The sequence below is a fragment of the Pyxicephalus adspersus genome, chromosome 2 (genome assembly GCF_032062135.1).
Source record: "Pyxicephalus adspersus chromosome 2, UCB_Pads_2.0, whole genome shotgun sequence".
Taxonomy (NCBI): Eukaryota; Metazoa; Chordata; class Amphibia; order Anura; family Pyxicephalidae; genus Pyxicephalus; species Pyxicephalus adspersus.
This window is the reverse complement of record NC_092859.1, coordinates 48,875,301-48,897,832: the sequence shown is the minus strand read 5'-3', so window position 1 is coordinate 48,897,832 and position 22,532 is coordinate 48,875,301. Positions and strand designations below refer to the sequence as shown.

Here is a 22,532-nt window from a genome sequence, read left to right as displayed (position 1 = left end):
TGCTGTATGCGGATGACCACCATTTTTATTATTGAATTCATTCAAATTATATTGGATATTATCCTCAATAATAATCATAATTTTTTTACACCCCGAGGTAGTTCTAGCTAACATGCAATGTCTCTTTTGTCAGAATAACTCCCTAGCTCCTAGTGGCCTTTCGTTTCTGCTCCAAACTGTAGGGCGCATGATCAGTGTAATTCATAGTTTAGCTCTGTGTACAGCATCCCTGCACACAAACTCAGCCGCCGGGGATAGTGTAACTTCTGCAGAAGAGGTTCTGAGGTTCTTCATGGAAGTCTGCCATAGAGTCAGTGGTGAAGATGGAGCTTTCCATGCCTGAGACAGCACAGGGTAAGTATGTGCCAAAATTGACAAGTACGTTGTGCTGTGCATTCTAGCTATTTATAGCATAAGCTCACCACCCACCAACAAGTTTAGTTTTGCTTTAATTGTTAGGTCATTATCATTCAGGTGTGGTTAAGGTTGCTACTTTTTGGGAGAACAACATTCTAATCTTATGTTTTCAGTTTTTACAATTATTCACATAGGCAACAAGTCTATATTTATTATGTAGTTATTGAAATAGGCCAAGGTTCACCCATGATAGTCTATCTTGTCCAGTGTTTGAGAGCTTAATGTGTGTCTAGTGAGGGTTTCAGTCCTAAAGCACCCCACCAAGGCTGCGCCCAATGTGGGTTGCACCCTATGTTCCCAGTTATGTTCCCATCAATAGGAGGGATGGAACATCAGAGAACAAAATATTGACAAATCTTTTCAAACTCAGTATCCATAAACAGAATATATTGAAGTGTGTAAACGTACTGGATACTGTGGAGATCCTACACAACATGGGTAAACCCACAGTGAGCACACTGCCTTGGAATCTCAGTCCCTGAACTGCAGAATAATGAAACACCCAAGAAAATGTTCACTTTTACCTGATAAGGAAGCATAACATAAAACAAACACATATAAATAAATCTGGCATTTATCTAGGATATTTAACGTCTTAAATAAAAGTTTTTTTTAAGTTATTGGTTAAACAAGGTTTTATTCATGTTTATTTAAATTAAAAAACTAGGTTATCCAATCTAATATGCATGAAAAGACCAGAGAAGAAAAAAACAATAAGTTTCACTTAGTAGTTGCTACAGCATGTCCTATCTCTGTACAATCCATGTACAGCTGTTCAGCAAGATAATCACATTTGAATCTTCTATGTTAAAATATGTATTGTATGTTGAACCAGGATCTAAAACTGTTTATGAAGATCCTAGCCTCCAGATTACTTAGAGTAGTGCATAAACTGGTCCATTATGACCAAACTGGTTTTATGCCCGGCAGGGAGGCCAGGGACAACACTACGAGGGTGCTTAACTGGATTCATCATGCTCAGACTAAAAAGATACCCCTCATGTTACTGTTCACCAATGGAGAAGGCCTTTGACCGCGTCAGTTGGCAGTTTATGGATCAAACCCTCACGCACATGGCCTAGGACCCAACATGATGTCTTGGATTCGCACCATCTACTCACATCCCACTGCCACGGTACAGGTAAACGGAGTACACTCCACCCCCTTTCATATTACTAATGGCACGAGACAGGGCTGCCCACTGTTGCTCGTATTTATTCTGACCCTTGAACCACTACTTCGTACAAAAAGGGCCTTCGTACGAAAATTGAGGGGATAGTATTAGGCCCTAAGCCTCAAACGATAGCTGCATATGCTGACGATCCTTTGTTTGCAATATCTAACCCCACCACTTCACTCCCAAACCTACTTAAAGCTCTACAGGAATATGGCTTTTTATTAAATTTCAAAATATATTACTCTAAATCAGTTGCCTTGAACACTTCATTTTCTAATAAACCTGTGCAATAACCTAATGGGTGTCTTCGCCTTTAATTGGGAATCTCATTTACTCCCATATTTAGGGGTCAGAATAAGACGCAGCCTCACCAAATTATTTTCCAATAACTACCTATCTCTCATGTGTTCTGTATCTGTGATACATGTCACAGCTCCTGTAGGGCTGTGGGAGTGATCAGGGGAGTGGAGCTGTAACCATAGCAGAGCTCCGCTGACTGCTCTGCTCCCTGATTGGCTGAGGAAAGGGAAATCCTGATGATGCTTAAGCTGTCATCAGGGTTTCCTATTTCTCAGCCAATCACAGAGCACTAGAGATGAATGGGCACAAGTCTCACCATTCATGTCTAGTGCTGAATGGCTGGGAAACGTAAAACCTCAGCCAATCACAGAACACTAGGGCTGAATGGAGAGTCTTGTCCTCATTTACCCCTAGTGCCTTGCGATCCCTCACTGTCAGGAGGATTTCCAGGGCTGTGCTCATTGCAGCCCTGGAAATCATCCTGTCATTTGGATAACCTGTAAAAAAAAGGTTTAGTTACACAAATACACATACATTTAATAAAATAACAACATTAAAGTCTTGCCTATTTTTACCTATTTTTTAACCCTTTCAGGGAATGAGTAAAGGGTTTTATGTATCCCTGTACTCATTCCCTGAAAGGGTTAAAAGTAAAACTTTTATAAACGCTTATGTAAAATTGCGGCAAATTGCGGTAAAACGCACCAGAGGAGTTTATAAAAGTTTTTTGGGTTTTAAAGTTAAGCTTTAAAACGCTTGTAAAAGTGCATAAAAATGCATATAAACGTGGTAGGAACGTTTGTATGCATTTTTAAAACTGTTCATGTAGACCCAGCCTAAATTTGATATTTCTCTTGACAGTGCTCTCTATTATCTTTTGTGATGCCCCTCAAACAAAACTACCAATGATACAGACTGTCATATTGGCAAATATGAATTGTTTTGCTTTACATGGCAAAGCTGTTTAAAAATAGCCTAATGGCCTTCCAGATGAAGCTGAATTTAAAAAAAGGAGACATTACGTAATACAAACGTTCTATATTTAGTAAGTCATTCATAGTTCAGTAAACAGACTAATCAATAGGATTTCACCTTTTATCAATTTAGATCAGCCACAAAAATAAAAGGTTTTTGTTTTTCAGTTTGTTCTGGATTAAAAACAATTTTACCTCTGGAACAAATGTTCTTGTTAGTACACTTTTTATACATAAGACAATATAGGTGCAATTCACAAAGCTAACACATCAGAATAAGTATACTTATTTTTCCCAAAGTTATTTTCACATGAGCCTAATATGATTGAAAAACTACAGTCACATTGTTGAATTATAGAGCTTTATTATTATGCGAAAGCTTTGTTAATTTACCCTTATGTCTGTATATTATTAGATATCTATTACATTATTTTTAAGGTATTACAAGAACTTAGTTATCTAATATTCACTATTATTTGAATGAATATATTTATATATATATATATATATATATATATATATATATATATATATAGAGAGAGAGAGAGAGAGAGAGAGAGAAAGAGAGAGAGAGAGAGAGAGAGAGAAAATTGAATAAATAGTGGTATCTGATAATTAAATTCACATTTTTGTACCAATTTAAACATTACTCTTTGTAAGTGTTGTAAGACTAGAAGTAAAATAACTTTTTTCCCAATCTGTCTTTTACCATAAACGCAGTACATTTTTGCATATTAAATGTAGGGTATATTTAGACTGCAGATATTTTGACCATAATAAATTAAGGATTATTATAGATAAACCACTTTCTGGAGTTCACACCAATATACAAATATTATACACACACCAGTCCTTTTTGTAATCTACATGACATGAAGCCAGATCTGCTTGTAAGTATTCTATTATGGTATTATATAATTTTAATGCTTTAAACAGTGTAAATCAATTCACGGATAAAGGATGAATTATACATGCTAATATTTTCAAGTTTGGTTGCCAAGAGAACCTTTTCGCTACTGGTATTATCATAATAATTGAAAGTCACCATTGATAATGAGGATAATATGGCTTGGAAAGCAGGAAGGTTTGTTTTCATTTAATTTTTAAGGTTATAATTATTATATACCTTGCTAGCTCAAGCAGCCCAAGCGCAAGCCTGGCAGAACCCAGCTGAAGATTCTTGAAAAGAAAAGAAACAATTGTGTGGCTATGGCTAAGCTTAGAGTTTTGGAGCAAGCTATGGAGGAGGAAGAGGAAGTTGCTGATGATCATACAAGACATACCTCTTAATTTGTCTTGAGCCAGAACACTAACATGATTGTGAAACCAATCGAAGCTTCAGATCTTCTGTGCCAGCATGCAGCAAATTTAATCTTCAAAATCAATCCTTACCTTTTTGAAGTAGTAAAGACCTTTTTCCGACCAGAAGTTACAGAAGTTGTGTTTCTTTTACCTGTGAGGACTTTGTAGACTTCGAGGCAAATTCTACCATTGCAGAAGAAACCTAACTTCTACAGGAACTGATCTATCCGTCAATTGTTGAACGTTGATTACTTGTCATGGACTGGATTTGAACTTGATATATTTTGTTTGTTGTTTTATGTTTTTCTTTCTTTGGTTCGGGGTCCAGAACAATTTCATCAACATTTCTATCCTGGACTTGCAATGTACTGCTGAAATAGTATAGTGATATCTACCAATACCAGGCGGGGAGTGGTTTTCATTTACGTATGCATGATCTGTCCATTTCACTGAATTTGCACAATTGTTTCTACTTTTTCATTTACTAAATTATAAACATTAAACCAGTTTTTGGAACTTACATAGTGTAGTGATTGGGAGACTAGTTAACTGTCAAATCATTGTGGACAGTGAGGAGGGTAAAACAACAACCTTTAGGAACAGAAATAGATTTTGTAGTGTTATGCACATATAATGTTGCAGGTCAGTTTGGGTTTAGGCATATTTTTAGCTCTAGGTTCACTTTTTGTACCCTGATATAAGGCTAATATTTTGGTTGAAATCATTTTTATTAAAATTTTTAAAACAAATTATAACAGAAAAACAAAAACAATACAGTATGCGTATTACAAATCATAGCACAATACTGAATTTACAAAAATAGAATCTCCGACAAAGAACAGATATTCTCCCTAAAATATAACTATACCCAACCCTTCAGAAAACAAAGGGGGGCGGGGGAGAATAAGCCCAATATCACATCTGATGAAATTGAAAAAAAAAGTTGACCAAAATAAGCCACCCAGGGGTCCCTACACACAGGCCTGGAAAAAATAGTACTCAATAATCGAAACACACTACCCCAAAATCTTATAACTGAAGGGCATGTCCACTAAATATGGCAATCCAAACCTAGCTCTTGACATCCCCTAAAATGCTGACAGGGATACATATTTCATTTTAGAAGGCACCATGTACCATTGCATCATCACTTTAAAAGCAGATTTCATAGTAAGAACATTTGTGGAACATTTAGCCATTTTTGCCCAGGTACTAAACCATTCATCATCTGATTTCATATCACCAAGTCCCTTTACCATTGGGATTTGTAAGAATGTATTGATGCCCTAGTGACTACAGACAGCTTTGAGTATGAAATAGTTATCAATTTTGGACACAAAGGCGTTTTAAAACATACATGTTCAAACAAAGTTACCTTAACTGAGAGGTCCACCCCCCGAATCAGAGAAGTAATCCAATGCCTCAGTTGTAAATAGCGAAAAAGTTCTATACTCAGTGCTTGGTGAGTCCAACGAATCTCCTCGCAACTAACACTAGATTTCCGCCCTAAAGGAGAATAAACTGTACCATAGTTGTGAGTTGTCTACCAATTAAAGGCCTGAGGAAATTCTAGCCCCAGCTGAAATAGGGGATTGTGTTGGATTGTAAAAAAAGGAGGTACAGGGATACCTGATTCCATCCCATACTTTGAGTATCTGTCCTAAGAGTACACTCATGATAGTCAGGTATAGTTTGTAAGGGAGCCAGGGGAGCGAACATACCTCGATTGGATAGACCAAAGCAGTTTCTAAGTAAACCCAAGATGGGGCCTTATGGCCTGCATAAAGGGAAGTCAAAGGGGCTATTTGAGACGCCTAGTAATTAGGGTATTGAGTACCCCCAATTTGCTGGGCATTTTTGAGCGTGCATAGTGTTCCGTGCAATCCTAGATTTTTTGTTATTCCACAGTTTAGAAGTGTCCTAAAATAATACAACAGTTTCGGAAGTATTGTCATCTTAACCAAATTGATCCACCTATCTAAGAGATAGGATTGGAGCTCCATTTATTCATCATCTGCTTTAAATGAACAAATAAAGGAGGATAATTGGTGGATAAAATCGTAGAGTACCTACTGGTCATATTAATGCCCAGATATTCCAGATGGGATGGAGTCCACCTAAAGTGAAATTCTTCTTGCAGAGTTTCACTCAGGTGGACAAGCAAAGGTAAGTTTAAAGCCACAGATTTCTGTTTCTTAACCACTAAACCAGAGATCTTGGCGAACACTTTAAGTATCTTAAGTAAGTTCGGAATTGAAATCCTAGGTTGAGTAACTGTCAACAGAAGATCATCTGCAAATAGACTCAAATTGTAAATGGTGTCAGCTATCTCGATTCAATGAACATTAGAATTCTCCCTAAGTAAACAGGCCAAGGGTTCTAATGCTAAAATGAACAATATAGGTGATAAGGGGCACCCCCTTCTCGTTCCCCTGGAGATAGGGAAAGACTTTGAGAAATATGACCAATATCGGACTATCACCGAAGGTTTTGAGTAAAGTGCCTTTAGCCATGCCATAAACCTCAGTCGGAATCCCCATCTCAAGAGGACATAAAACAGATGAACCCATGAGATGGAATCAAAGGCTTTTTGGATATCGAGAGCCAATAGCATACAGGGAATTACATCTCTTTGTACACAATGTATGAGGCTAATGGTTTTGGGACAAAACCAACTTGGTCCTTATGTATCAATGTATCTGAGAATTTAATGAGTCTAAAGGCCAAAATTATTTAGTGAGGATATTGGTCTATATTTGTGAGGGTCCAAGATATCTTTCTCAGGCTTTGGTATCATTACAATATAAGCAAAAGGAAATGACATAGGGTGGTCCGTGGTGATCTCTCAAATAATTAAACATGTCCACTAGTTTGGGAGCTAAAATTTCCAAGAATTTCCTAAAATATAATGCTTAAAACCCATCTGGCCCCAGTGATTTTGAGAGTTCTATGGTTTTGATCGCCATTAGAACTTCCCCCAATGGTATCTGGGCTTCCATCGATTCTGACAGATTTTCATTTAAAACTGTCAGAGACAGGCCGGTGAAAAATTATTCGGCTTTATCAAAGCTTAAGGTACTGCCTGGACCATAAAAAATAGAAAGTGCATCAGTAAACTTAGAGCAGATAGTTATCGAATTGGCTGTAATCTGACCATTGAACTTTCTCAGTTTTATAGGATCCCAGAGACCCTGTTTGGGAGACAGCACCTTAGCAAACATAGGTCCTGGTTTGTTTGCTCTCGCATAGTTAAGCTACGTACACACTTCCAATTATTATCGTCGGAAAACGAACGACGAACGTTCCTGCACGATATATATGAACGATCGTATAGCACCGATCCTGCACATAGAGGTAACGACACGATCGTTCGTAGATATTGTACACACAATAGATACGATCGTTTAAGCGATAGAGGAACTATGTGCACGACAGGAAAGTGAACGGACGTTCGTTCATCACGCATGCTCAGACCATGGACGATCAACGAACGACCGTACACACGAACGATGTTCAACGATCGTCGCCCAATCCGATCCGCCGGTCCGGTCGTTCGTTTCCAACAATTTTCCTCGTTCGTCGGCGTCGTTGGTTACTTTTTTACGAACGATTTTTTGCCCAATCGATCGTTCGTCGTTCGATTGGAACGATAAAAATTGGAAGTGTGTACGCACCTTAATTCCTTTTAGACCAACAAATTTGTTTCTCAACTTGGTAGTCCAGTAAGATATTCCACCTTTACTCGATGAATTTCCTTGTACAGCTGTCTGGATGGATTATTTGTCAGCCTACTCTCTAGTTGTTCAAGAACTAGTCAGTTTTTGTAATTATAAAACTAATATTTTATTAAGGCTCACTACATCAAAAGTGAAATTTTAGTGTTAGTTGATGATGGCAAGTGGAATCATTTACTGACCACTTCTAAGTCCCTTTTATAACTTTTATAACAAATTGTATACACTTGAGCTCGCCATTATTATTTGACTGTCATTTTCAATATTAGGGGATCACATTCACATTTTTAGATTTTTGTTTATTATTGTTTTAGATTTTTGAAAAAAAAATAGTGCAGGGACTCCACAAGTGGAGAAACACTACTGGGACTGAAGTCAGAAAATTTCTGTACCATGTCCAGGCACCATCAGCAGCCTGAACTGGCACCACTACACCTAAAAGTTGGGTAACTAAATACTTAGGAGCTATTTATAGGTAGGAACAGATGTTTCATTCATAAAATACAGGTATCTGTGTGAAGCCCACGGCTACCCATGGAGTGCATTATAAGAAGATACTCTGTGATTGGTGGAGAGGCCAGTCACGTTGATCAGACTTTTATCGACTCCTCTTGATAGGGCTTTGCTTGTCTTGGAATCTTAAATTTGTTAAGGTTGTACCTAGGCTATATAAATGTATACATTCTTTTATTTTAAAGAGTAGTTATGTCTGCAATAAGGTAACACCTTTTCTTTATAACTAAGCCCCTGGGTACTGAACTTTGCCAACTTCCTTCATCAAAAATCAGTGTACAAACCACGTCTTTGAATTTACACTAATATATTTTTTGTGACTAATATGCAGTTGTATTAGTACTATGGAAAAATTCCTTCTAATCCAGTCTACACAAGGCTAAAAAAAGGCGAAAACAAAAATCTTATGTAAAATGTATGTCCAGCTTCCTTATTTGATGCCTTTCTAGAATGGAGTTGTTGCAAAAAGTAAATTATACTGTAAGCTAAACTATGAATTCTGACTTTTTTTCTTGACACAAACCACTAATCTATGACTCTAGATAAACAATAGAGGTAAATATACTTTATTATGAAAAAATAATTTAAATACTAATGCTTTATTGTTAAAGACTGTATCAATATAAATGATCACAATAGTAAAGAGCACAGTACTGTAGCTATCCTAGCTGTCTAAAGCAAAATCACCCCAGGTCAAAAAAGGGCCCTAAGTGTGAGGGATATCCCTATAGTCTAAAACACAGGTGTCAAACACAGGGCCCGTGGGCCGAATCTGGCTCCTCTGGCCGTTTCATGTGGCCCGCAGTGACTGTGCTGCATCCAAGAGCCTGACATTTGCAGGCATGAGGACCCGGTCCTAGAAAGATAGGTAGAAGCCTTGCGGCAGAAGGACCTCATTCCAGGAAGCTACATAGAAGCAGGGCGGTCCACACAAGTGCCTGACCACGCTGCAAGAAGAAGGCCCCCATTTGCTTCTTCAGACTTCTGCCGAGTCCCAGCACTAAGCACAACTGTCCCAGAGTCCCGATCCTGCTGCCAGTAGTATGCTGCTGCTGCTCCAAGTATGGAATTTCAGTGGGATGCTACATTAGCAGTGTCTCCAGACTCAGAGACAGGCCTCCACCTCAGCACAGTCAGTGGCTCCATTCCCTTCACATAGACAGGCCAAGACAGGCCAGGATAGGTCAGGTACACCTACCTCAAAAATCACTCTCAAAATGTCCAAAAAGAGAAAAGTTGAGAACTTGAGAAAGGAGATAATTTAATGAAAGATGGGAAAGCAAATTTATGTTCATGCTTCATGAAGACAAGCTTGTTCCTATTTTCAGAACATGACTAATGCACGAGGATGGCGTGTGATATGGTGTCCCAGGGTGAGGAAAAATCTATACTTCTACTAATACTATGTATCCTAATAAAAAGTTTGGCCCTCGACTTAGCATGTATTTTAGATTTTGGCCCCTATGTGATTTGAGTTTGACTCCCCCAGTCTATAAAGTCCTAACACACCATCTGAGACTATCCCATAGGTTGTTTATCCAGGAAGCATTTAGCATTCATTCTATTGCTTTAGGTAATCAGGAATTATATTTTCCCTACTGAAGCAAACATAGTTTTTTGCCAGATAATCAGTTTTGTCACTAATTATATTCATTACAGCAAATGGAATATTCCTTAGTTTCATAGTAATTGAATCTCTGCTGTGATGAGCACTGCATAGCCTTAATGGTAATACTGGGTCCAAATCAGGTAATTATTTTAAAAAATAAGGTTTTATTTGGATAGTAACAGAAGAACCATGAAAGGCAAAATATTTGCAAATTAGGCTTTTAAAAACATTTAAAACATTTCTGCAAGTTTCCAGCTGCAACAACATGGAAACATGGAATCATGGGAGCTCAATTTCCAAAGGTTTAAATCCTTGTGTACTAAGTAAGTTTCCATTCTGTCCTTTTGGAACTACAAATCACAATATTCCTCAATCTTTCCCATTCTCATAATGGGCAACTAAGACTAAACTTTTTTACTGGTCTAACAAAACTAGTAAACTCCAAGGTATAGCCATTAAAAAAAAAAAAGAAACTTAAGTATTTAGTACACAGAAGAGGCCGTCTCACTTTTAAAAGTACCATTTGCAACATTTATTTTATGATTGGAATGTTTAGACTAATTTACAATTTCTTGTTTGTTCGTCTGTGAGTTGTATCTCTAAAGTTACAGTCTTTGCACATGACTATATTGCTTACAGTGTAGACTTACTACATGTCAGGAATGTCAACTGTATCAACTGTACTTCCCATGTTCCTATGATGATAAAAAGTGTATAATGAGACCTCTAATTCTGTTTGGTAAGTTTATGAATTACATAAATTCCTTTTTTTTTCAGATGATGAACAACAAGGCTTACTTACTGGATTTGTCTGTACCATAGGCTTATGGTAAGGCATGGAAAAAGTTAAATCCAAATTTTTATAGAACCCTTCTTTGAAAGGATTTCTTTCTTACTCTATATGGAAGTACCACTATAGATAAAGACTGCTAAAATTACAGTTCAATTCCGGATAGGATTTTCATAATTTGTAGGTCCACTATTTTCAGTGCCTGAAAAAAATTCCCTGGAATCACCTCTTACAAAACGTATTTTTTTTACTGGTCCATATTCAGCTTTGTATCGCTAGAGGTTAGGCTCAAGGCGTGGTTTTTAGAATGACAAATAGAATGTATCCTGGACAAGGTTATCTCCAGGTATTTATCTTCTCCCCTCAGCTACACTACTAAGCAGGACCAGGAGATTGGATGGGGGCAGTCAAACATTCCCCACTCAATATTGGCCCTATATCTTCTTATCTGCCAGCACATCTATAGTAACAGAAAGGGAAAGTAATCATTCTCTGAGCTAGGAGAAAAGATGCTTGTAGAAATCAAAAAATGCAAATGGAGCTCTGGCTGGTGAACTATAACTGCATTTAGATTAGGACAGCTGATAACTAGCTAGAGCCCTACACACGGAGTTATACAACACTGACAAGTATATAGACCTGAAACTGGCTGTATATTTGGTAGTTCTGCAAGACCAGATAGAGCAAATATGGTTAAATAGGTGTCACCCACACTCTTCATCTGGAACCAGTATTATGTTTTCCTATAAACACGAATTCCAGTCTAATTGCCATGTTTCATATAAATATATTGATAAGATTGGACTACTTCAATTGACTCCTGTGACATTTTGGTCATACTCATTAGACCCTCACCTCATGACTGTTGTGTAATTAGTATACCTGCAACAGTTATGTATGGATAACTGGTTAATGTTCCAGTTAAAGCAGAACTCTACTGCTCCTAAAAACTGAACAATTGTGACAAGGCAGGTGCTTTTTTGCAAAAGGGACAGTAATTGTCCTTTCTGCAATTAAATAAATTTACCTGCCTGATCACAGTTTTTTTTAAAAACACTCACCCATTCCTCAATCTGTTGTGGGCCTCACCATCATCTTCTTCTCCTATTCTATGTGTCTTGATCTTCCGCTATCTTCATTGGCTGGGTCAGTAACTCTAATGCATGGAGTTCATTCAGGGCTAAGCACCACATTTCTGGCATTGTAGCATTCATTCAACAGAAGACAGTAAACAGGCAGGTAAGTATGTTTTATTGCTGAAGGGACATCACTTGTCCTTTACAATAATGGCCTGCCTAATTACTGATTTTCAAAGCAGAACTATAGTTCCACTTTAATGATCATATACCACTACACTTTTTATTTCAAACCAAGACTGAAATACTCAAAACTCAGACATAATGCATATAATTTATTTATTTAAGACTGTGCTATGTATAAAATGGTATGTTTGATAGTCAATGTAACGTCACTGGTAAAATATTCATCGCATTTATGATTTCAATCACCTGGAATAAGCCTTTTCACAAACACGTGATCAAACAACCATCATGAACATCCAACACTCTTGTTACAGAATGAGGAATAATGCTTACTGTGCTAAATAATTTATTTATGCACTAGCGAGTATTACATTTACTAGTGATTCTTTCCTAACAAAATGTAAATTTGCACATTCAACATACAATATATTTCAAATCTAGAAGTATAAAAAACTGCTGAAACTTGGCCAAATTGGCATATACAGTATGATACTGATATCAGTTTGTATTCGAATAAAAACAGAAATAATAAACTCAACTTTATTATTATTAATCACTTTAGGGAAAGAAGTTTCTATGCCATTGTGAATTTGATTTGAAACCACAGTTCTATTTTATACAGTAAAAACATAACTGTATAAATTCATAATAAAGTTGCTATCACTTTAAAACTATTATCACATGTCATATAAATTTACATAAGAGCTCAGTTCAGTGCAGCAGGGCTCAAGCTAGAATTAGGGGAAGAAGCACAAGCCCATTACAAGCCATAATGAAATGGGATAGAAAGTAAGTAGGATAACCAGATAGGAAGATCAGAATGACAAAAGGTGAGTGTCTCAGTCTGAGGAATATCCCTCACTATCTAGTAACAGGTTAAACAAGACGTATAAGTATTACTCAACTTTCTAAACTGCAGCACAGAAAAATCAGATCTTCTGCCAATCAGGACTGTGAAATGTAGTAAAACTGCAAATATCTTAAAATTTAAGACAAAAATACAGGGAAAAAAAGCTGCTTCTTTTTATGTATTTTATCAGTTTGTTTAGCTGTTTAAGCTTTAGCTTTAGCTGTATATTAATTAGGTATTCATCAAAAAATATTCTACTGTACATTGACATCTGTACTGTACACTGGTGGACAGTATATCCATAGCTCACATTCACATCATATTAGTATTCAATATGCTTACATTCACCAGTGTTATAAAATGTCCCCATTGTGAAATAGTTTTTAGCAAGACAAAAAAAGAAAAACAAATTAGCTTTTCCATATCTATGATGGCAGGTAAGTGGCTTCTAAATGTATGAGTAACCCTTATTTTAAAGGACTTCTTTCCAATGACTTATCAACCATGTCATCACATTTGTTATAGTTTTGATTGGATCTTGCAGTCATCTGCAGCAAAGGTGAAAAGAGGTTTTGACACAACAGCCTTCAAGTTTAAAAATTGACAATGCCATAAAACAATACCAATAGTCTGTTTTATATACGGTAGTTATTTAAAATCCATGATCAACATGGTGCAACTACATTCAGGTGTTTTATGAATATAATCAGGCCATCATTATTTTCTGTAATGTAAATGACAGGGATTCTAATTGGGTGCTCTGACCAGTTCACCAATTAATAAAATAAAACTTTTGGAAAAGTAACATGGCAACAAATCAGATTTTTTTTCTTTGGTAAAAATACTAAATACAATGGTCTTCTATTTGCTATGAGCAGTGCTTCTCCCTAATATTTCCACCCCTTATATATAATAATCTGGTAATATATTATGCTAAATATTTTTTGGCCTAGAATAACAATGAGGCCACTAAGTCAAAATAACAATAAAAAAAGTTCCTGAAAACATTAGACAGACATTATGGGCTTCTGTGGTCTGTTTAGCCCCAGTCTTTTTAATCTTCTCATGTTTTGAGAGAGCAATAATACCATTGTTCCACAAGCCGGGGACATGGACACCCAAAGTGCGTATTGAATATGACCCCTGTCTCCTGTAAATAGAAGAGGGGAGAATATTCTAGACTGAAATGTCATGTGCCCATGAAGTGAATGAATAGGATAATAGAATATAATGTAATCTGTAATTTTAGCAAGTGTGGGAGAAGCCCTGGGATGACCTTCAAATCAATCAAATCAAATCAATCAAACAATAATAAAATAAAAAGCTTTAAAAAATCTAGTATGATTTTGCACAATAAATTTTAAAAACATGACAATGAGCTCAGTACAGAATTGGGGAACAGTCTGTGCCTAAATGCACAAATAAGTCACTTTTGAGAAGGCATTAGTTACATAAGAAACTTCTTCCTCCATACATTTATGGAATAGATTGTCCAGTGTAAACAGGTAAATCAGCAAATTTTACTATATAGATCAACTCTGAAGTCATTCTGAACATAGATATCTAGTTAGGATCAGTAGTAAAACCAAGAACCATACTATTCAATCATAATTCCGCTTTCAACATTCTAATGTAGTGAAATTTAAAACTGGGAATCAAACATTCCCTGGTGCGAATCATTTACTGCTATTGAAACACATAGACCTGAAAGATTCCCAGGAGGGAATGTTTGAATGAATGTCACATTCCCTGTTTTATAAATAAAGTCATTAGTGAACATTTACGATTGTTAGTTATGATTATATTACTTCGCTCCGTGGCCTTTGCTGCATTAAATTATAGAAAAAAGGTCCGGCAGGGAAATTTCTAAACTGAATTTTATTATGATCAGATGGTATAGAAAATCTAAATTAAGTGTGCAACAAGTCCTTACATATACATATTCAAATACAAATAATAGGTCAGATATAAATATATACTATATATATATATATATAGGATGAATTGGATTTCAAACATGACCTTATTAAAAGGAGATTGGCCAGAAAACCTATACCTGTCTTTCAAAAATGTGAGTTTTCAAATATTTGGAATGATTCATTTTTAGAGTCTCCCTTTTTTTCCCAGGGTTTTTCTGTCTCCCTGATTAGACTGCAGAAATATTAGAGGTCTTGAAAAATGTTGAAGGAAGACAGCCTCCAGGAGAGGAGGTTTGAAATTACTCTAGGGGCTTATTTTCTTCTCATTGTTCCACTGTGGTATTTTAAGGCGCGTTACAGCATGTATCCATGTCTCTTGCAGCATCCTATTTATTATAAATGCCAATAAATCTCAATGGATGAATAAATCTTTGTGACCCTTTCAATGGCAATGCAGTGTACCACAACGCAGGTTATGTGACTTTGGCTGCACTGCAGTGCATTATGCTCTATTGTACAATACACCTCAATCTACCACAGAGAAAGGAGATGTCTTCAAGAAACATGCAACCTAATGCATTTCCGCAACTCACCAATGTGGGCCCTGAATGTCACCCAAAGACTACCTACACCCACATATAAAACCAAATTGCACTCTATAAAAAGGATCATTTATTGATGTTTAGGAGGGATTTGAGATCTTAATTACTGATGTCTAAATGAAGGTCATTGATATCCTCCCATAAAAAAAATCAGTGAATTACTTTATAATTAACGTAATAGTGTTATGATTGTATGTGTATAAGTATACCATTACAGGTAGTCCCCGGGTTAAGGACATCCGACATACGGACGACTCCTAAATATGAATAGGGCTTCCCTGCTCCCTGGCATGCAGGACTGAGGCTTGGAGGGGGCGGTTTGCATGACTTGCAGAAGAAATCTTTTGCTAAACACAGCATCCCTACAACACAGTATCATCTTGTAACTCTTTAATGACCAAGACAAACCATGCAGTTGTTTCTTTTTGTATATCAAAGTACAGCTTGCTCCAGAAGGTAATGAATGTCTAGGCTCCATAAAATTTTTTTTGCCTGTTTTTTGTGATTAGCTTACAGTAAGAACGTTATACAGTGACTGACACCATGCTGCCTAATAATATGTCGAGACAAACATCTGACCTGATTGCATTTATTAAAATAATGTACCTGTTTCAACTTACATACAAATTCAACTTAAGAAAAAAATCTACAGTCCCTATCTCGTATGTAAACTGGGGACTACCTGAACTTAGGTTGAACAATTGGGTGACAGAGTAAAAAAAAACCTTAAATACTTTTTTAGTCTTTGGGGCTTTCCCCAAAAAAGGGGCTTCAGAGAAATAAAAATTAGTCAAAGTTGGCCAAGTTTTAGTTCTGCTTGAAAGGTGACCTTTCAAAGTCCTAAACACATCAATGATCTATACTGCAGGGAATCATTAAGTTGTGTTCAGACAGTACAACAACTACACCTCAACTGTTCTCAACCCCACTGAGCTGCACTACAAAGCAGTTGTCTAACACTGTGGTTAATGCTAAACAACTGCACGGTTAAAGTTAAAGCGTACCTAAACTCAGAAATTTCACTTTACATAAAATGGTAGACAACCCTTTTAGGTTAAGTACAAATTCTTTTTTTTTTAAGTGCAACACTCTTTTTTAAAAATACAAAACAAAAAAAAAAAAGAGTGCAGCACCGCCCCCCCCCAGGTGATCGAGAATGAATGGGAACGCAAAGCCCCCCGTGATATCTATGTCACGCATTCCAGGAGGCTCTTGGGTGCTCCTTCTGCGCATGCCTGAGCTTCTTAGGCATGTGCAGATGGGGCCTTTTGGTAGTGAGATCAGCAAGTTTTTTTCCAAACTACATCACCCGATCTCGTGCCTGGATCGGGTGACATAGAAAGAGGAACCCAGAAGAAGAGATGAAGATGGTGGCGCGCTGGCTCGCAGACGGATGCTGGGACGACGCCAGACCCGATGAAAGAGACCTCCAGATGGATCAGACTGCCCTGCCAGATTGAAGGTAAGTGATTTTTTTTTTTTGTTTTAGGCACTTTTGGGTTTAGTTCCTCTTTAAAAAGGGAGTTAGGAAGAGCTGACTGCACAGTTTTTGACAGCAGTTGGAAAGGGGCCTAAGTTTCATAAGATGCTGATAAACTTTTCAGGGGGATGGCCTGCAGAACACAAAAATATTGTTATAGAACACATTAAAATATTATATATTATGTTGTGAAAACAAAAATATTAGTAAATACTGTGTAACATAATACATGCTGCTCCAAAAAACTAAAGGCCACAGAGAAGCTTTGTCTCCAGCAAGACCAGCCTTGGACCTTGTTCGCATTAGGCTGGGTACACACCTGCAGTACGGTTGCAATTACCACTTTCTCATGTCAAGACACGCTGTCTTTGGGGAGACGCCATGGGAAATGAATTTGACATTTAAAAATACTTCTAATTTTAAACTTCACGCTGGTCCCACCACCTGATACTCGCATGCCGCCCGGACACACATCGCATGCACGCCCAGCATCTGCATCCCCAAGCCTCGCGTCTCCAATGTTTACACGCCGGAATGCAAGGCCAGGGGACGCAGATGCCGGCCGAGCATCACCAAGTGGACACAGATGCTGGGCTGGCATTGCTGGAGGACACCGCAGGCTCGTGAGGAACAGGTAAGCCCTCAATCCAACACCTAGTGTGGCTCGGGGGTACCACTTTTTGTAATGAAATTTAGCCCCAAGACACACTCGGGTTACCGCCAGGGGGGTTAAAGAAAACTTGAAGTTGCAATAGTTAGGTTTCTTCTAAAAATTTAGGTTGCCTGGCTGTAACTTACTTTAATTCTTGAACTAACACAAGCATGTGTATAGGAAAGTCAGACCTCCTGACCAGATCTAACTAAATAACCCCTATACCTTACCCTGTCTAAAAAAAAAACTGGGATATGATGGACATTTTCTGATGCAGATGGACATTTTCAACAGAGTAAATTTACAGCCCCATCATTCAAGATTATCAGTAGTTTATATCCGTTTATTCTGGATTAAATCCTGATTAACACAGTTTGGGTATCAGGTTGTTTAATGCTGAAGATCAGACTTTCACTTGTCCTTTATTGAACTGCGTCTCTATAAAACTTTGCAGCCAATCCTAAAAGGTAATATTCATCATGGAAAGCTAATTGTGTATGCATAACTTTTTTTGTTTTAGATAGAGTATTAGGGGTTAAAATTTACAGCTTATTGGTGTCCTATTGAGGGGATTTTCTTTCACTTGTGGTTGCATTAATGAGGCAGGAAATAAAAGAAAATTACCATTCTGACTTTTCTTTTTAGAATATTTTTATCCTATTAGGTATCCTCAATGGAAGATTTATATTTACCTCTTGTGGTAGTGATTGTTGTAAAATATTGGATTGACCAATACTTTCTGTCTCAGAAACAATGGTCACCAGGACAAACAAAAAAGGAATAATCTACTTAAAATTGAAACAGACAACATTAGAAACATAGGAGACACGTAATCCTTACCTACTCTATGCAAAACTAAAAAAGTTTTAGTATACATGCACTTTTACCTGTGAACCACCAGTGGCACGGTGACTGCATCAACCAACATATTGTTAACTGACAATAGTAGTTATATGTACAGAACACGTGAGATGTAAGAAGGCCTAGTTAGCTAAAATTATTGTCCTCAGTACTGATTCATTAAAAAAAAACCTAAACATTCTTCATCTGTAATATACCAAACATTATCAAGAAAAATATAAAATACATGAAACATTATGTTTATATAATTACATTTTTACCTTTTTACATATACATTATTAAGAAATGTAATTTATTTTAAAGTAAACCCATTTCATGTTTCTAAAGGCCTTAACTATCTATGGATGTATCACATCTATGTATAGATCATACGTCCGTGTTTCCTTTATATTCATGAAATAACATGTAAAAATTTATACCTAATTTCTCAGAAAAATAATAGTGCACTTTACTGGCAGTGTTTACTCTGGCTGATCCCGGTCTGATTGCTGAATGAGTTCAGATTGTAGGTTGTGAGGAGTAGACATGCCTTAATTTGAAATCCCACAAAATATAAATGCATTAAATACACCATTCGTGTACGCTGTATTCAAGGCTTGACAAATAAACTGTCTAGATTAGAACAAAGTATTAGCTACAACCTCCACACAGCTAATTCCCATTTACAGAGTGCTAAATATAAAAACACATCAGCACTGTTAATGAAGCAAGTTCTTGTTTAGATTGAAAAAAAACACACACACTTCCAAAGCAATGCAACCCCATTTCATACTACATGCTTGATAAGCTAATGTAAATGACCAACTTTTATTGTCTGTTTATTCTGTATGGCAGATAACCGTGATCAATCCTTGTGCCCAGACATAACAACATCACCGCTGGATAGCCACTGGAAATGGTGTTATAATTTCCATAATAGAGCATTTCAACATGGCAGCTTGGTGTTCTTCTATTCAACATGATGCTGTGACCAACAGCCTACTTCTTCTCTATAGGCTATTTTAAACATTAATTGAAGGAATGTGCATGGCAGTGTTAATTAACACATCAAGAGGAAGGTGAAAAAAAAGAGATCAGCACATTAATGACCTGGCATTATAATGCAGCTACACATTCTGCCTAGGCAAGTATTGGTGTTTGCTGCTTCAGCACGATTCATAGCCAATGCAGGAAAAAGGTGTATGTATAGAATACACAGCAATGCCCTCCATAGATCTCTGCCTAATAAAGCAAGTAAATGAAGCATTTCTATTGTGTTTAATTAGCTGCTGGACCATCACAGCCTCCCTTATCTAGCTAGGTAAACCTAAGAGCTGTCTATTGTGCTGAAATGTTCCTATGCTTTGTGTTATACAGCAGGCTACTCATTTCCATCATCTGAGCCTGGATGCAATCATCAAAGTGCACAATTACAATGAAATCTCCCTGCACAGCCATGTTGTGTGCAGCCTGGACCATATCAATGCATCTTTCTATCTGCAGATGTGCATACGTGTAGCTTGGGTGATTGATTTATCAGGAGCTCAGGTAATGGCACATCCATTACAATCCATTACTGGCACATAGTTTCTCCTTGGCACTTGGATATTATAATGTATATATATAATTATAAATAAATAAATGTATGGATCAGGCACACATAGCTCTGCAGATAGCACTGATCATCAGATCCACCATACAGACACACAGTAATTAAACATAACAGATCGCCCTTACCATTGGATGATAGAATGAAGCAGGAATATCCACACGATCATTTTGTGATGAAAAAACCTTAAACTGTAAAACGCATTGTTTCCAAAATTTGGCTTCTTTGGTGAACACATCGCTGCCGATCCCCCCTCAATCTCTTCTCTTTGTTGCAAATGGAATAGTCCCGTTGTGCCCCCCACCCCCTACCAGGTACATTGAGTGTAATGATACATTCCGCCAGGCTGGGAGAATGAATATTTAAGAAATGGGATCCGCTGTACGTGTCTTGTGTCGGCAGATCCCCCCCTCTGCACCGCTCATACAAGCTTCTCCACTTGTGTGCTGGGGGAGAGGACACACATACAGCAAGGCTGAGTCTCAGGATGAATGCAGATTACAGGGTCAAAGTGCAAATTCTACACACTGCTGCAGCACTAAAGATTAACACATGCATGATGCCTGCAAAGATGATTCCTAACCTTTCAGTCATGGCATTGGAAACACCATATTAATGTATATTACATACTGCTGTAAGGGCTGCCCACTATACCTGCTCAGATATGTGTACACTAACAAGGATTGCTATGATTGGTGCAGACAAATAGGAGCTATAATAATATTAAAAGTTATTATTCATGTCATCTCTTTTCATGTGGACCTTTCATCAAAATTGAATGGCTCCCAGGGCTCCCTTTTGACTAGGCACCTTTCCATGGTAATAATGCTGTGCTTGTAAAGTCCCATCTTAAAGAGGACCTCACCCAAAACAAAAACACCTTCAATCCTGCGGAGCAGACAATCGGTCTGGAGGTCTCTTCCATCGGGTCCCGCGTCATCCCGGTATCCATCTTTTACTGTTCTTCAGGGTTCTTCTTATTACATCACCCGACACAGGAACCGGGTGACATAGATGGGAAAAAACTGCATGCACAGTGAGATCGGCAAATTGCTTCCCTTTTGACGAAAGCGCTCCTCGGGCTTGCACAGAAGGACCCATTCATTCTCGATTGCCTAGGCGATTGAAAATTAGGGATGTTGCACTTAAAATAAAACAAACAGAATGTATACCTTACATAAATGGGGTCGTCTACCTTTTCCAGTAAAGTGAAAATTCTGAGTTGGGTACGCCTTAATTTTCTAAGTGCTCCTGTTATGTCTAAAACCATTCCTGTAACCCTGTGTAATAAAGTTTAGTTAAAAGGTAAAAAGCAGCCTGTTGTCACCCTCATCTGCGTTGTCACCCCTATTCGTGGAGCCTGTTGTCACCCATCTGTGGAGCCTGTTGTCACCCCCATCCTTGGAGCCCAGTAACCCCCTCCAAAAAAAAAAAAAATTCTAGGGAAGCCTTCCTGCTGGGGATCTCCAGAGTTCCCTTTATCTGCTATAATCTGACAGTGGTGGTACTGAGTGTGAAGGAAAGAGGCTTCCTACAGCCCCAAATCCCCTCTCAGTGAACCCCCAGCATGTCTTTATTCCCCCTCACATTCCCAGTTTAGGTGTCACCCTGGCTTTGATCCTTTGGATGGAGATAATGGAGATGGTATATGGTCTATAGGCATGTTTATACACATATATTCTGACACATTGATGTATCCCACCTTCCAGGCTGCATGCTGGACAGAGTGGAGACAGAAATCCTAGCAGGCCCCCCATACCTGTCCCTTGTGGCTGGCAGATCAGCAGGGTTCATCTGAGGGGGTGACTGGCTGCTTAGTATCTGAGGATACAGCTGAACACATACTGTGAGTACTGCTGGGATCTGTAGTGTGTTCCATGTCTAAACCTGCTATGGACTGCTGGGATTTGCCATGCTCCCATGGCTGAGAGTTGCTGAGAACTGTTGGGACTTGTAGTGCTCTGTCCTTGCTGGATGTTGCTGATGAGCCAAGGGACTTGTGTCAGGGAACCCAACAGAGGTTCAGGATTGCCTGGCTGCTGGTATTGCTGGAACTGCTAGTTATCTGGCGTCTGATTACCAAGAATCAAGGCAATAGTACTGGAAGTAGCTTTGAATATTTTTTTATTATTTATTATTATTATTTCTTTAAAATAAAAATATTTGAAACACATTTATTTTTATAATTTTTACTTTTAATCTAATAATGTCCTTTGTAGTGCTTTACAGAGAACATCAAACATCAAGGTTGTCACCATAGGTTTCTTGTAGTATATTGTTCTTACTACAGACAGTCCCATACTAGAACCAGTTTACATGGTTTGGGTTGCAGACATTAAACAGCCATGAAAAAAACACTCAAACCTACAAAGTCCCAGTGAGATATACCCAGGATTCCTTTGCTGGATTTTGTTGATAACATTGATTTCATTGTCACACAAATCAAACTCCATAAAGCAGCAATGTGATTATGACACAAGCCCTTAGGGATATTGCTATTAT

General features: G+C 37.7%; 1 protein-coding gene across 2 annotated transcripts in view; it reads right to left on the bottom strand.

Moving 5' to 3' along the window:
• GABRG2 (gamma-aminobutyric acid type A receptor subunit gamma2) overlaps positions 1–20,585 on the bottom strand; it is a 77,787-nt gene extending 57,202 nt beyond the window's left edge. The window contains exon 1 of one of the 2 annotated variants that reach the window (XM_072400719.1): positions 20,159–20,585. In XM_072400719.1, coding sequence (XP_072256820.1) covers positions 20,159–20,268 — 110 coding nt within the window. In that variant the 5' untranslated portion in view covers positions 20,269–20,585. The remainder of the gene's footprint in view (positions 1–20,158) is intronic. The other variant, XM_072400720.1, reaches the window with a different exon arrangement.
• Between the last annotated feature and the right edge of the window lie 1,947 nt (positions 20,586–22,532).